Here is a 13,835-nt window from a genome sequence, read left to right as displayed (position 1 = left end):
TGGGTACGGTTGGGTAATGTACCAAAATACGTACACTCGACTGTATGGTTAGTTAATAGGAAGTAGAGGGCAATATAGCTTTGGCTTGTGAGTGTATGTTGTCAAATAGACTCAGGACATCCCGGTCACGTAGTATAGGCTCAGCTTCGAAACCTGTGTCAAAGATGGGTTGCGGCTGATGAGGTACCAAAATAGGCCTGGCCCGTTTGCTGGTGGCTGAATGGACGTTTCGGTTCTCGAACGACCTAGGTGCTCTTCCGAGGGGACAATCGTGGAACCGACGCATGAGTGCATGCCATTGAGAAGGACTCGGATCCAACAAGTCTATCATTATTCGCTCAACGCCGTCGCTATGCAATGTCTAATGTTCACAATCCCCCGCCGCCATCACCATAATTACATCCCCATACTCCTGTGCAACAAGTCCGGCCTCCGTCTAACCTGCATAGCATACTGGCTATAGCCTGTCTTCCGACAGACGTCAATGTCTCCCGTTCGTGTTGGGTTGATGCCAGTCCAACACCCCGCTCGGTCATTTCAGACATTCATGCAACCACCACCGTATCGTAAGCAAGCCCCTGTACCTGTACCTGGACGGTCCTATGCGCAGACTTGCTGCATCATACTGCCAAATCCTTCATATGTCCACACTACGCCCCTTTCGTCACCCTTCACATCGTCTTGCATACCATTCCCAGGCACCACACCATCTTCTTCCTACCTTCCCCACACTCCTGGTTACCAAAATAGGTCTTCGAGAATAGAATGTCTCAGCTCCTTCTCCGTGTCGTAAAACTTCTCCTAATACTCTCACCCCAAGCAGAATTATCAAGCACCTCGAGCACATCCGCCGCGCTAACCGCACTATTCGCCCTACTGCGTGCATCATTCGGGTTAAGATCCGCTTCCAGCGGGCTAGGCGGTCTGCTAAGAGCGGATGCAAACTGCCAATCGCCTTCAGAAGCAGGTGGAGAGAAGGGGGACATATGCGGGCTGCTTCGTGTTGGCGAACCCTGGGGTGTTTGTTGTATCGAGTTCGCTCTTCCTCTAGCACTAGCGTTGGCGAGTGATGTGTCGAGATGTGTTGGTTCTGGACCACGCCTGTCAGGGACGTAGAGGTCTTGGGGCGAGAAAAGGGGGCTGCCCGCTCGAGACGATTCGCCACGCTGCGCGTCGGTGATATCTTCGTCGTCAATAAAGATCTCTGGGACTGTGAACTGCGGGATTGTGGCCATACGGCCTTGCTTCTTCTGGTCCATAGCGCGGCGGAAGCGACGGGCCCAGTAGAGTGTATCGAAGAAGCCGACTACGACGTTTCGGCGAACAGCTTCTTCGACGCGTTGTAGGCGAGCTCGCCGTCGCAAGAACTCCTCTAACCTGTCGTCATGTTAGCATGCGTTGTGCAATGTGTAACTGAACGGCAACATACCTCAAGCTCTTGTTGTCGTTGATGACCTTGTGGTGAGCTAAGATCATCAGCAACGAGGTAAACTCAATGCCTCGATCGGGGTCGCTTGACACGAGTACCTCCTCGAAGAAAGTGTTCATGCGTCGTCGTCGGCGTCGTATCTCAGCAATCGGCAGCTCAGCTAGACGCCGATTGAGCTTTTCAATATCGATCTCTTGGGTTGGTTCACGCCCTGGCACAGGTAGGTTTGATTCACGGCGAGATGCTACGCCGCACTCTTCGATCAGCCGACCCACCGTAAAGTCACCATCGTAGATGCGCATTTCAAATATACCCGAAAGTTCCTGGTCCTGTCAGTAACGAGCTGTTCACGTACGCCAAGTAAACTTACACCAAGGAGTCGTGGAAACACCTCCCTCGAAATGTAGCCTGTCCCATTAGGGTCAAACTCTGCCCAGGCTTGCTTGAACCGACGGATCTCCTCTCGACTGATGACGGACAAGCCACTACTTCGTTGATACACGTAACTGAAACTCTCGTAGATCAACGAGACAAACAGATTGACAAAGATGTACATGCTTAGAATGTTCCAGGTAATGAAGAGAGCTCGCGCCCACTCAGGGCTGCCACAGTCGCTTTGGAAGTACCGCTCTCCTACTGTGCAAAAGGGTTTGTCGACATTGGCAAAGTCTTCCATAAGTTGGTTCCAGCCTTCGCCCATACTCATCGTGTACAGAAAGATCAGTGCTTTCGGGACAGTCCGAAAGTTGATATTTCCAGTTTCATTTTCGCCAAATCGAGTAAGACCAAAGGTTTGTGTAAGTGCGATGGCGTACACGAGGAAAAGCACGAACCATGTTGCGAGTAGGTTTGCGATCGCGGTCAGACTCGCTGCTGCTGTCTTGAACAGCTGGTCGAGTTGATTGTTCCGGGGAATAAGAAGAAGAGCAATGGAGACGAGGCAGAGCTTATGAAGTGGGACAAAGACCCTAGAGAAGTCTTTTACCAATACTAGAATCGAGGTGATGAATGTTCCTGTCACAGCGAAGATGGAGAAGACGTCCCAGGAGCTCTTCCGGAAGCGATGCCATGAGAGACCGATGATGCGGATGACTACATTGGCAATGAATACTATGGTTAGCGCAAGGAATATGTAGTCTGTAAGATGTCAGCGTTAAGCTCAAGATGTGTTACACTATGCTTACCTCTAGCTGTATCCCATGCACCATAACCTGGGTACCACTCTAAGCAAAGTAGTACTAGGTGTAGTATCAAAAGCCCAGTGATGAATCTCTGCCATCGCCCGGTCTTGCGAACAGCTCGGCGGTAACACCACTCTTCCCATGACTCTCGTTGCTTGGTGGAAGATGGTCGTTTCGACGGAGATATTTGCCGAAGTAGCTTACGAAGTTCCAGCCAAGAACGCTGGTCTGTTGTCAGGAAGGCGACTCCAGTCTGTTCCGTGTAATTGCGCATGAACACAGACACAAAGAGTGTCAACACGAAGACAGCTCCAAGCAAGTTGAAGATGATGAAGTAGACGGCGTTCCCCTGTGCTGCATACGGGGCAGGCTGTGTGTAAACTCCAGTGATACTCATTGCAGACCACATAACGTCGGTCCAACCTTCTTGTGATACAATCTGGAATAGTATGAAGAGGGAGTTCCCAAAATTATCAAAGTCGTAGTAGTCATTCGCGGCCTGACGTGGCGCTAAGACATCCCAATTGAATGGTGAGCTTGCATACTCGCCTACACAATCCTGGAGGTTCGTGATGTTGGACTTATCGTCGTTGCATTTCTGTAGCTGGCCAACGAAGAGGTTTAACCCGTAAATGGCAAACGGGATTAACAAGCTAAGGGACACAAAGGCAGCCTTTGAAGATTAGAGAGTGGTGATGGAGTGGTTGACGGCGACTTACAGAGAAGAGCTTCCACCAACCCCGAACTATCAATGAGTGAAAATGGTCTCGGGCACTATCGCTGACGTTGAGCAGTCGAAGGGCCCTCAAAGCTTTGAAGGCGCCTACGGTCCGAGTGATCTGGCCCTCATTCCAGAGCGAAGTGGCGACATTTACCCAAAGCGTGAGTAGCACGACGCCGTCAATAAAACCCCATGAGCCTCTGAAGTAAGCGTTGGGTGTCCAGAAGAATCCATCGGCAATAACCTTGATCAGCGCCTCTATCGTGAACAGTAAGGCGAAGCCCATGTCTACCCACACGAACCAGTTCTTGACACTGAAATTATGGGTATTAAAGTATTCGCGCTGGTATAGTGGCGTAGTGACACACGCCAAAAGCACCATGGCAATGATGGCGGCGTATATGAAGGCCGAAAAGGCGTACCAGACTGGGACAGAGGGTGCTACTCCTTCGATGCGATCACCACCACGGCCAGGACCGACAATGCGCTGGCAAATCTTGCGGATCGGGTTGTGAGGTCCGAAGATAAACAAAGAGACGTTGTATTTCGGATGATTTCGCAAGAACTCACGCTGCGCCTGCTTGCGCTTCTCTGTTGCCGTGACCACTTCTTTCGCCATTCTTCTGGGATCCAAATCTTCGTATGCGCGACCGAAATCCAGAGGGGCGTAAAACGGATTCGGCTCTCGATGAATGACTCGGCGTAAGAATCGTTGCCACATAGTAGACATAGCGCCCGAGCCGACGATAGTCTTAGCAGGACGTATACCAGGTGCAGGGGCGTCCTCCTCATTCAGACTGTTGTTGCCATCGCGCTCGTCAAGAAAGTCCCGAACAACAGCATCCTTGAGCAGCATCTCGGTAGCAGCGGAACCGTAGTCGAGTGGATCTCTGCGGCCTGCATGCCCTAGCTTGAAGATCGATGACAGCGACAAATTGCTAGAGAACGTGTAAGTTGTCAGTCTGGAAGGGGAGGTAGGCTTCAACTTACCCATAGGACGAACTGAGTCCTTGTTCTTTCTGCTGAAGGAACGCTTTGACTTGTTGTAGACGTTTCTCATCTTCCGAGACATCAAAATTCTCCTGGATAACAGCAATAAACATATTCATGACAATGACTTGATGAACATTAGCTATAACACGCACCGGAGGAAGGGCGAGGTAACTCACGGTTGGCAAAGATGAACCACAGAATGCAGAATGCAGCTCCTATCCAGGCTATGCCAAACTCTTTCTGAAAGCCTGTAACGTTGTACAAGATGGTGGTCCAATTCTCGCTAGAGAAGATCTGATACATTCCTAGAAAAGAATTGTAGATGTCGAAGAAGGGCACCCGGATGGTCTCGCCGTCTGCTTCTTCTGGTATCTCGCCGCGAAAGAGCTGAGAAGCGAAGATGGAAGCCAAGAAGGTCAAAAGAAACACAAAGAGAATCAGATTGAGTAGACCGCTGACATTGCCGAAAACGATCATCTAACATGATGTTAGCAGGCCCATGTAACGCGCAAGCAGTACTTACAATAAGGTCTCGTGTCATTGGAACGTACAAAACCACACGATACACACGAATGATTTGAAAGATTGTCAACCAAGCATAGGCTTTGCCACCATAGGCATGCTTGATAGCTGGTATCTGGATAATCGTCGTAATCAAGGCGATCATGAGATCCGTGATGTTTAGCTTGCCGCTGAAGAAATGTCGCCAATCGACAGCAAACCGTATTAGTATCTCCATAAGTAGAATGAGTGTTACGATGGTTTCCGATGTGTCGATGAAGGTTCGCCGAAAGTTGCTCATGCCAGCGCTCCTCATCATTTGGCTGACCAGTCCGTAGGCTATCACGATCACCCATATCCAGGAGGTTTTATCGTAGAGCTTTTTTAGACTACTGACACGTTGCTTCTCCTGCTCTTTCTCTGTGTCTTCTTCCTTGATCTCTTCTCCGGTGAAGGCGCTCGTCTTACTTTCCTCGCGGATAATTTGAAAAGAGGAAGTGATGACGGCGATTAACAAGGATATGAGCCACAAACTTAGAATGAGAATTCCAACAATGAAGAAAAGAGAGCTGATCAAATAATCGGTATCCGCCACGGTATAGAGCAAATCCGACCAGGTGTTAGAGGACATGACAACGAAGACCAGCTCGAGGGACTGAAGAATGTTATCGAAGCTTTTTGTGTCGTTGAACGGGTTACCATCTTCAATGCACAAAGAGCCTTTTGGGCATAGAAAACCCTTGCCATTGGCAGGGCCCGGTGGCCTACCAGGAGCAGGTATGTATCCTTGTGAGATATGTTCGGCGACATTTACTAGGTGCCCGCCGCAGAATTGGTCCGAATTCGTGTAGTTCGCGATGTTGTCTGGATCTTGCCAGACGCAGTTTCTCCGAAGACTCGACTTGAAGCTTTGCACGCCAACAATCGAGAACAGAAGCCAGAAGAAGCCAATCAAAAATGCCACGTTGACTAGCAAAGGGGCTGCTTTTTTCAGACTTCGAAGAATGACCTGGAAAGGAGTCAGTAGTGTTCATTAGTCTCTTCACATCGACTTACCGATGTACCGCTGGTGAGATTCAACAGACGGATTATGCGCAAGCAACTCAGCATCTCAAAGACAAGAATGACGCGGTTGTTGTTGAGATTGAAGAGATTCAATATGAAAGCAATCCAAAATGAATTGACGGCGAGAAAGTCGGTTCGATTGAACGAGTGCCGGAGATAGGCTCGGTGTGCCAAACGGACACGCTGCCGCTCTCTCGAGTCGCCAGGGCCAATGTCCGAGTGCATCTGGGCAGTGGTGAAGGTGCGAAGCACAGAAGGCTGTTGGGGGGCCTGAGTCGGGTCGCCGTTGGCACCACCACTGCGTCTCTGAGATGGCTGTCTCTGAGGCCCCCCAAAGAGCTGATTGAATTTGATCATGACGGCTTCTCGTAAGCCTACTTGTCTGTTGATGGTACTGTACTGAACGGGGTTGATGACGAAACCTGAGACGATGATACGGATGATGACTTCCACTGTATACACAATGAAAAGGCCCAGGAGAGCGTAGTCGATGCCGTTGAATTTGGAGAAGGATTTCTGCTGTCCAGGATCATAAGTGGCCTTGCTGCGGGCATCCACGGCTAGCAGGACAGTTTGAACAACAATCAGAACCAGGAGCAGTGGCTCGGTGGCGGGGTGAACGAGGAGGTCGCATAGTTTGATCCTTAATCTGCTGTCGGCAGGGAAGATGCCCAGACTCTTGCCGCGTAGGGGATTGGGAGGAGGTTGCCATTGCACGCTTGGCCTGCGTTGACGGATGACAGGTGATGGTGGTTTTTCGACAGGCGTGGATGGTGAGGGCGAGGAAGGACCATCAGTGGCATAGCCGGGTAATGCTGGCAAGGAGGGCGGTTCTGCGAGGCGTGCATGACGCAGCGTAGACTTCCTACGAATGGTGCGTTCGGCGATTTCAGAGTCGTTGCTGACGTTGACGACACGCTGTGATATGTTCCGCATTATGGTCCCCGCCCGATGCAAAGGTGACTCCAACTGCTGGCCCGGTGACAGTGACCGCTTCCTTCCTCTTGAATTTCTGGGGTCGCCTGCGGCAGCCTCTACTTGCCCAAGATGCTCGCCATGCCGCGCTATGGGCGAAGCATCCCCCGGACTCAGAAAGCGCACGCTCTGGAAGCTCGAGCGGTCCTGCTCGTATGGAGAAGAGGAGGCTGCGGCCCCGCTTATGGGCTGCAAATGGCGCGCATCGGTCAACCGCGCGGTATCGTCGTAGGTGGGGGGGAAGTAGCCATGGTCCTCTGACGTCGACCTGTCCGCATAGGGATCGCGGTCGTATGGATGGTAAGACAGCTCAGAGGAAGCGGGTGTAGTTATTGGCGGCGATGTCTCGCCCTGGAACTCCATGCCCATACCGAATCCAATAGCGGCCTGAAATGCGCCCGCGTCTATGGGCGAGCCCAGCTCATCGTCGTCTACTCTTCGGATGCCGCTCTGCGCAGGCGCAGCATTGGTGTTGAGACGCGGCGCACGTCGTGTAGGACTGGGCGACACCTCGGCAATGGGAGAGTACTGCGAATCTCTGAAATGCCCTCCTGTGGCGATTGCCCCGGTTTGTCGCAGCAGGTTTCGGCCGCGGTCACTGAGGGTTCGCCGGTGCAGGTGCGAATCTGGCGCATCTTGGTTGTAGTCGTCCGGCGGGCGATTGAGGTCTTGCAACGGTATTGACTGATGGGTGTGGCTTTGGCGGTGATTGGGGTCGGGGTAGGACATTGCATGCCACTGTGATGTCCCACGATGATGGTGCGCGGCGCTCAAGCGTACATTTGGCCGCAACTCGTCAGCTCAAGCAGCGTGCTATCGCGCGAACATGGACGGCTCGGACGGGCGGTAAGCGAGGGTGGAAATGGGGCGACGGCGACGGCGACAGAATAGACGGCGGCGCGAGCAAGATGCGAAGACGAGAGTCGTGTGTTTTTGGTTGTTAGGAGAGTTACAGGCGAAGAAGATGCGGCGGCATGGCGGAGGTGGATATGCGCATCCCCAAGAGCCACAGGCGCAGGGGACAGCCAGCCACGAATGGCTAAGACGTGATAGGACTGGAGGCCGCAGGAGAACTAGTTGACGGATTGAGGGCCTGTATTTTTATTTTGGTCCAACGTCGTGCTCTCTATCCTATCAATCATCTACCGGCTATCGTGATGATTACGCGTACGTATACGCGTGCTGCACTTCAATGCCCTTCCGCCATCTGATTAGACCATGTTCCTTGAGTACATATCTTATATCCTCTACTGCTGCTCTCAGGGTGCCAAAAGTTGACACAGCCACCAACAGGTCCTGAAACAGCTACGCTATCCATCTGGTTCATGCAGCCTGCAGATGCCCCTGTCTATCCTATCGTAGTCTCCCCTCAGCCACACTAAACACTGGCAATGTACAACCGACGGTGGGAGTTTGGCTAATTAATACTGCTGGAAACCTCGGAGAACATCTGAAAACTACGTGAGATTTGTCTCATAGTTCGTTGGACATGTCAATCGTTTTCTTTGTCGACTGTATACGAGCGCAACTAGCATTATGCGCAAGCAGGAGCAAACCTGCTGGTGGGATTCTATTCACAACTATATTGTCCTTTCCGCTACATCTCCAAGCCGACGACTCGCCAGTTATCATGAGCACATCTTCAAGCGGTAGCATACCATGTATAGTTCCAAGGTTAGCACACGGTGACATCTGCACTGACATAATACGCTAGTCCGCTTTCGCTGATATCCGCGGTGAAGCGTCGACAAAGCGCCGACAATTTGGCGACGCGACCTCATCGCTCCCTTCACCATCTCCACGAGCGCGCCCTCACCTCACCGCCCCAACCGCCACTTGGCCGTCTAAAATATACCTCTTTATACCATCATTGATTACCGCGACACGCTTCCCACCACTTTGACGCCCCACGACGGCCCCCGCCCGCAGCCTGCACGCGTCGCCTCACGGCACGTCTTATTTCATGCCTGCACGAAAACGCGCCGCCTCCGAGATGGAGGCGGAGGATTCGGTCGAAGAGCCCAGCACACTGCAAAAGCTGCGCAACATGTGGCAGTTTGCAAACCTAGCCCAATACATCAGTCTGTTCGGCGACGCGGTCAAGATCGACAAAGACTTTGACATCGAGGTACGCTCCGCTTGCGCCTGAAGATTGCGAATGCGCGGCACAATTTTTCAGCTGGATCATGGGCTGACACACGTACAGGAATTAGAGACGGAATGCCTGAAGCCACAGCCCTCCGAAAGGCTTGCCCAGATTGGCCTGGCATTACTGAAGCACGTCTCATCACACAAGGGCCTAACGTATGTTCTTGCTATTGAACCCCTCGCGCATGTACTAATGCGATACTAGACCCGATATTTTCGATGAATATACTCGCCGTCAGTTCGTCGCAAAGGCGCCAGCCCGCAATCCGTTCGGTACCGACGAAGAACCCAAAAAGTTCGATGATTTCGATGTCTTCACAAAGATTTGCGTACTACAACAGCTGTCGACATGGACTCTGAACAACCCAAACACGATTAGGGAAAGGCTAGCGGCCACAGATAGCGAGCAGACGCTTTGGGTGAGCATTGCCTTGTTTCATTGCAAGGTATAGCTAACGTTTGCATGCAGCGCATGGAGCCTACCGGGTGGGACTCACAAGAGAGAATGCTTTTCGTCTTGGATGACAATCGCATGTACCGGCAAACTGACCCGCCGCCACCGCCTGCGCCGCAGAAGGCCAAATCGAAAGCCAAATCAAAGAAGGCCAAAGGCAGAAGAGCCAGCAAGCGACAGAAGCAGACGACCCCAGAACCAGAGGAGCTTTCCGAGGTCGAGGAAGCGCCGTTGGATCAGCAAGCAGCTGAAGAGGTCGATGATGGCCTCGGTGGGAAGAAATGGGAATGTGTGTGCATCACCTTGCAAGACTACCAAGAGTATATGAGCAGCATTCGGAAGAGCCGCGACCCGAACGAAAAGATACTCTACAAGCGTTTACAAGAGGACGTGATGCCAGTTATGGAGGGCCTTGCAGAGGAGCAGGCCCGGAAGCAGGCCCGAAAAATGAGGGAGCTAGAGAATATGCAGAAGCTAGCAATGGCGAAGCGCTCCTCGAGAATCTCATCGCGACTCGAAAAGCAAAAGGAGGTCGAGGAAGTCGAGGCGGTGGAACGCAAGAGGCAGGCAGAGCTTGCCATGGCCAAGGCAGAACAAGACAGACAGAAGAAGCTGGAAGAGGCGCACGATTCCCGCAGAATGACGCGAGAGCAACGGCTCCGCGAACGCGAGACGGCCAAAATTCTCAAAGAAGAAGAGCTGCGTAGACTGCAGGAGAATGAGCAAAAGCTTGCCAACAACAATGCTAGGCTGTCTGAGCGCCATCTCAAGGCCATGATGAAGAAACACGAAAGCGACCTCAAGAAACTGAATGAAGAAGAGGATTGGTTCTTCGACTGCGAAAAATGCGGTACTTATGGTTCCAACCTTAACGACAATACTCCGCAGATATCGTGTGAGCAGTGTAACGTCTGGCAGCACATGAAGTGCCATGGCATCACAGAAGCACAGGCCGACGACTCTAAATTCGTCTTCGTCTGCACTTCGTGTAAGCGTAAAGAGCAGGATGCGAGCCAACCGAAGCTCCCACCTCTAAAGTTGCGGCTTACCTCCGCATCGCCTTCCTCTCGCACTGAGACGCAAGCGAACGGTGCTGCATCTCCAGTGTCCACAAGCCAATTAGAAGCCGTCAAGATACCACAACCTCGGCCATTCGTCCTACAAGCTAATGAACAGTCCGCCCCAGTGCAACCTTGGGTCGATGGACCGAGTCTGTCTCCGCGCGGTCAGGCTCTTGGCCCGCCTGGGATACAAAGATCAGAGGCCGCCTATGGATCGCCCTCCAAAGGCGCAAATGGCAGCTCGTCACCCATAATGGCACGCCCATATTCATCGGGGCAGCCTGTTGGAAGCTTCAAGCCTCTCAGCTTCCCAACATCATCACCTCCACCTTACAACCTACAGCAAATTCCTAGTAGCCCGAACAAGAGCTTCCACATACCCCCTCCCCAGCAGAATGGTAACTCCTTCGGCGCATCGAATCCATTCGGCTCATCAGCGCCGATCCCGTATACACAGAGCTTTAGTCGGCCTCCATCAGCTGCTGGGCCCGCCGGCTCTCCCGTAAAGCACTCACCAGCAGCCTCACCACGTCCGGCCAACGGCCTGCCGACTCACTACAATTTCAACAGTCCACATTCGTCCTTCCCTCCCAGCTCAGCTCATCGAACGTCCTTCTCGCCGACCAAGCATAGCTCGCCCGCCCCTTTGCCAGCGCACATGTCTTCGCCGGCACCCGCACCCTTGCGGATAGCCCCATCACCGTCACAGATGCCGGCCCAGATGTTACCTGATCCAATACCCGCGCCTTTAAAGCACGACGGTATGCGGCCCGTCTCCAGCCACGCAATGTCAGAAACGCCCATCTTTCCCCCAGTCAAGTCCCTGAGTCCTCAGAGGAACCCGCAGATCCTCGAACCGCCTACGAAGAAGCCAAGTCCGACGCCTGAGCGGTTTCACCTCGCGTCTGTTAGTCATAATGGATTAGGGAATGGCAGTAGCCAGTAGATGTGTACTTGCATGGAAAGATGCGTGGACACTTTCGCAAAATCAGGTGGTTTTTGATGGGCTCGTGTCCTAGTACCGGGCGTTATCACGATGGGCGACGTTTCACTTGAGCTAGGGATTTTGAATAATGACGAGGCGTTTGTGAGATAGAAGGATAGGTTCTTTCTTGTACATTTAGTCACAACATGGGGGTTGTTTGGCATGGCACGGCGTTTGGCAGATGTTTCATGACACCTACAGGATTGGTGGGGTCGTCTTACATTTCCTACTCTTGCGCCTTTGAGGCTGAGGTTGCATTGATTCATTCAGTTCAATCAGACACGTTTGTATTTCTTTCAATTCAACTACGTGAATTAGCTACATATTTCATTCCCATGGTGTATTTTCCAATCATGCAAGTGTTTTATTAATGGGCGCAGAACTCCGGTAACTGTTTATCTTGTAATGACCTGATACACCGCAAGAACCTTTGGCCTTGTGAAAGCAACGGCTGTTAGCTGCTTAGGAACATGCATCTCGAAATAGAACTCGACCGCCAGCGCTTACCTCGTAAATAACATATTACCTAAATGCAACTAGTCTACTGCATGACAGTTCCCGTGTAATCAAAGCTGCAGACGCGCGCGGGCTGAGTAAGCGAACGGAGTAACACCCGACGGGTAACATCATGCGTGAGTATTGCGGGAACGTAGCTGTATAGTTCATGGCCTATGATGTCAATGTGTCGCTCAAGGGCATTTGCTTTGAAATGCGAATGAGGGGTTAGAGCACTCAAAAGCAGTTCTCCCAGACCAACAACCACCTTCTACTCATCCAGACATCATTTCAAGCGTTTATTGCTTGTTTTACTTTCCGCACATCGACCTCCATCTTCCCTTATCTAGACACACCTCCATGATGGGCTCTGAATCTGTACCATACACCATCTCGGTGCCCGACTCTGCACTCGCAAAACTAAAAAGAAAACTCTCTGATGCCGACTACCCCGATGAACTTGACACGCTAGATCAGTGGCCGTATGGCTCGCCCCTCTCCGATATCAAACGCCTGGCAAAGTACTGGGAAACAGGCTTCGACTGGCGTAGAACCGAAGCAAAACTCAACGAGCTGCCTAATAATAGAAAGAAAGTCCAGGTTGAAGGCTACGGCGACATCGACATCCACTTTGTGTGGAAGAAGAACTCGAACCCAAACGCCATACCCCTACTATTCTGTCACGGATGGCCGGGCTCATTTGTCGAAGTAACAAAGATATTACCACTTCTTGAAGCGGGCGAGAAAGAAGGAAAGCCCGCATTCCACATAGTAGCCCCATCATTGCCAAACTTTGGATTCAGTCAGAAAATCACCAAGCCCGGATTCGCACTCTCGCAGTATGCCGAAACGTGCCATCGTCTGATGCAAGACCTAGGCTACGAAAAATACGTAACGCAAGGTGGCGATTGGGGCTTCTACATCACTCGATCAATGGGCGTCCTGTACCCATCCCACGTCCTAGCAAGCCACATTAACATGGTCCGCGCCCACGCACCGTCCTTCTCTTCGCAGCCTGCTCTCGCCCTCCAACACGCAATGACCGCATACACAGCCGCCGAGTCCGCCGGCCTCAAGCGCTCAGAATGGTTCCTCGACCAAGGCCAGGCATATCGCCAACTCCACGCTACCAAACCCCAAACCATATCCTACGCCTTTGCAGACAGCCCCGTCGCCCTGCTGGCCTGGATCTACGAGAAGCTCATTGACTGGACGGACGGGTATGCCTGGACGGACGATGAGATCCTTACGTGGATTAGTATCTACTGGTTTAGCACCTCAGGGCCCAATGCGCATGTGCGAATCTACTACGAAGCACAGCATAATCCCACGGATAAGATTCCAGATCGAGACCGCGCGAGCCAATGGGTTGATCGGGTGAAGTTGGGGCTTGCGCATTTTCCGAGGGAGATTACTGTTGTGCCGAGAATTTGGGGAAGGACGTTGGGTGAGTACTTTTATTTTTCATTCACGGTCATCTTGGTAGGGAAAGTTTACTAACACGGGTGCGCAGGTCCGGTGGTGCAGGAGTCTGATAATGATAAGGGAGGGCACTTTGCGGCGTGGGAGAGGCCGGATGTTATTGCAGGAGACTTGCAGAAGATGTTTGGAAAGAGCGGGCCGTGTTATGAGATTGTTCCTGGGAAATCTGGGTATTAGGCGTGTAGCTAAAACGTATGTTGTGGATATCTGTACTTGACCGGAGGTCGGAGGTTTGCCTATCTTGGCGGGGCTTTCAATCAACTAGACAGACTTTATAGAATCTCCTGAACCCGTTAAAAATAAGTTCGTAGGCTGCATAGACGACGCTAAAGCATAACAACAATC

The 13,835-nt window shown here is 51.9% G+C and overlaps 3 protein-coding genes across 3 annotated transcripts; 2 read left to right on the top strand and 1 right to left on the bottom strand.

The window, feature by feature from the left end:
• Window positions 1-310: 310 nt before the first annotated feature.
• On the bottom strand, window positions 311-7,935 carry K460DRAFT_321388 (uncharacterized protein). Its single transcript, XM_040930475.1, has 9 exons — window positions 5,882-7,935; window positions 4,848-5,834; window positions 4,501-4,801; window positions 4,322-4,448; window positions 3,330-4,269; window positions 2,614-3,283; window positions 1,800-2,566; window positions 1,430-1,752; window positions 311-1,377 (listed from the first exon to the last, which is right to left on the bottom strand). The coding sequence occupies exons 1-9, from the start codon at window positions 7,592-7,594 to the stop codon at window positions 771-773; spliced, it is 6,435 nt and encodes a 2,144-aa protein (XP_040783404.1). The 5' UTR covers window positions 7,595-7,935; the 3' UTR covers window positions 311-770.
• Window positions 7,936-8,828: 893 nt separating this feature from the next.
• Window positions 8,829-11,474, top strand: K460DRAFT_295273 (uncharacterized protein; the record flags this gene model as incomplete). Its single annotated transcript, XM_040929551.1, has 4 exons — window positions 8,829-8,993; window positions 9,072-9,169; window positions 9,219-9,432; window positions 9,483-11,474. 4 exons carry the CDS (start codon window positions 8,829-8,831, stop codon window positions 11,472-11,474), a joined length of 2,469 nt encoding a protein of 822 aa, XP_040783403.1.
• Window positions 11,475-12,191: 717 nt separating this feature from the next.
• Window positions 12,192-13,747, top strand: K460DRAFT_370819 (alpha/beta-hydrolase). Its single transcript, XM_040934232.1, has 2 exons — window positions 12,192-13,455; window positions 13,522-13,747. The coding sequence occupies exons 1-2, from the start codon at window positions 12,369-12,371 to the stop codon at window positions 13,665-13,667; spliced, it is 1,233 nt and encodes a 410-aa protein (XP_040783402.1). The 5' UTR covers window positions 12,192-12,368; the 3' UTR covers window positions 13,668-13,747.
• Window positions 13,748-13,835: the final 88 nt, after the last annotated feature.

The sequence above is a fragment of the Cucurbitaria berberidis genome (genome assembly GCF_010015615.1).
Source record: "Cucurbitaria berberidis CBS 394.84 unplaced genomic scaffold K460scaffold_6, whole genome shotgun sequence".
In the NCBI taxonomy this organism is placed as follows: Eukaryota; Fungi; Ascomycota; class Dothideomycetes; order Pleosporales; family Cucurbitariaceae; genus Cucurbitaria; species Cucurbitaria berberidis.
Note: the sequence above shows the minus strand (reverse complement) of the source record. Positions and strands in the feature narration are given on the sequence as shown.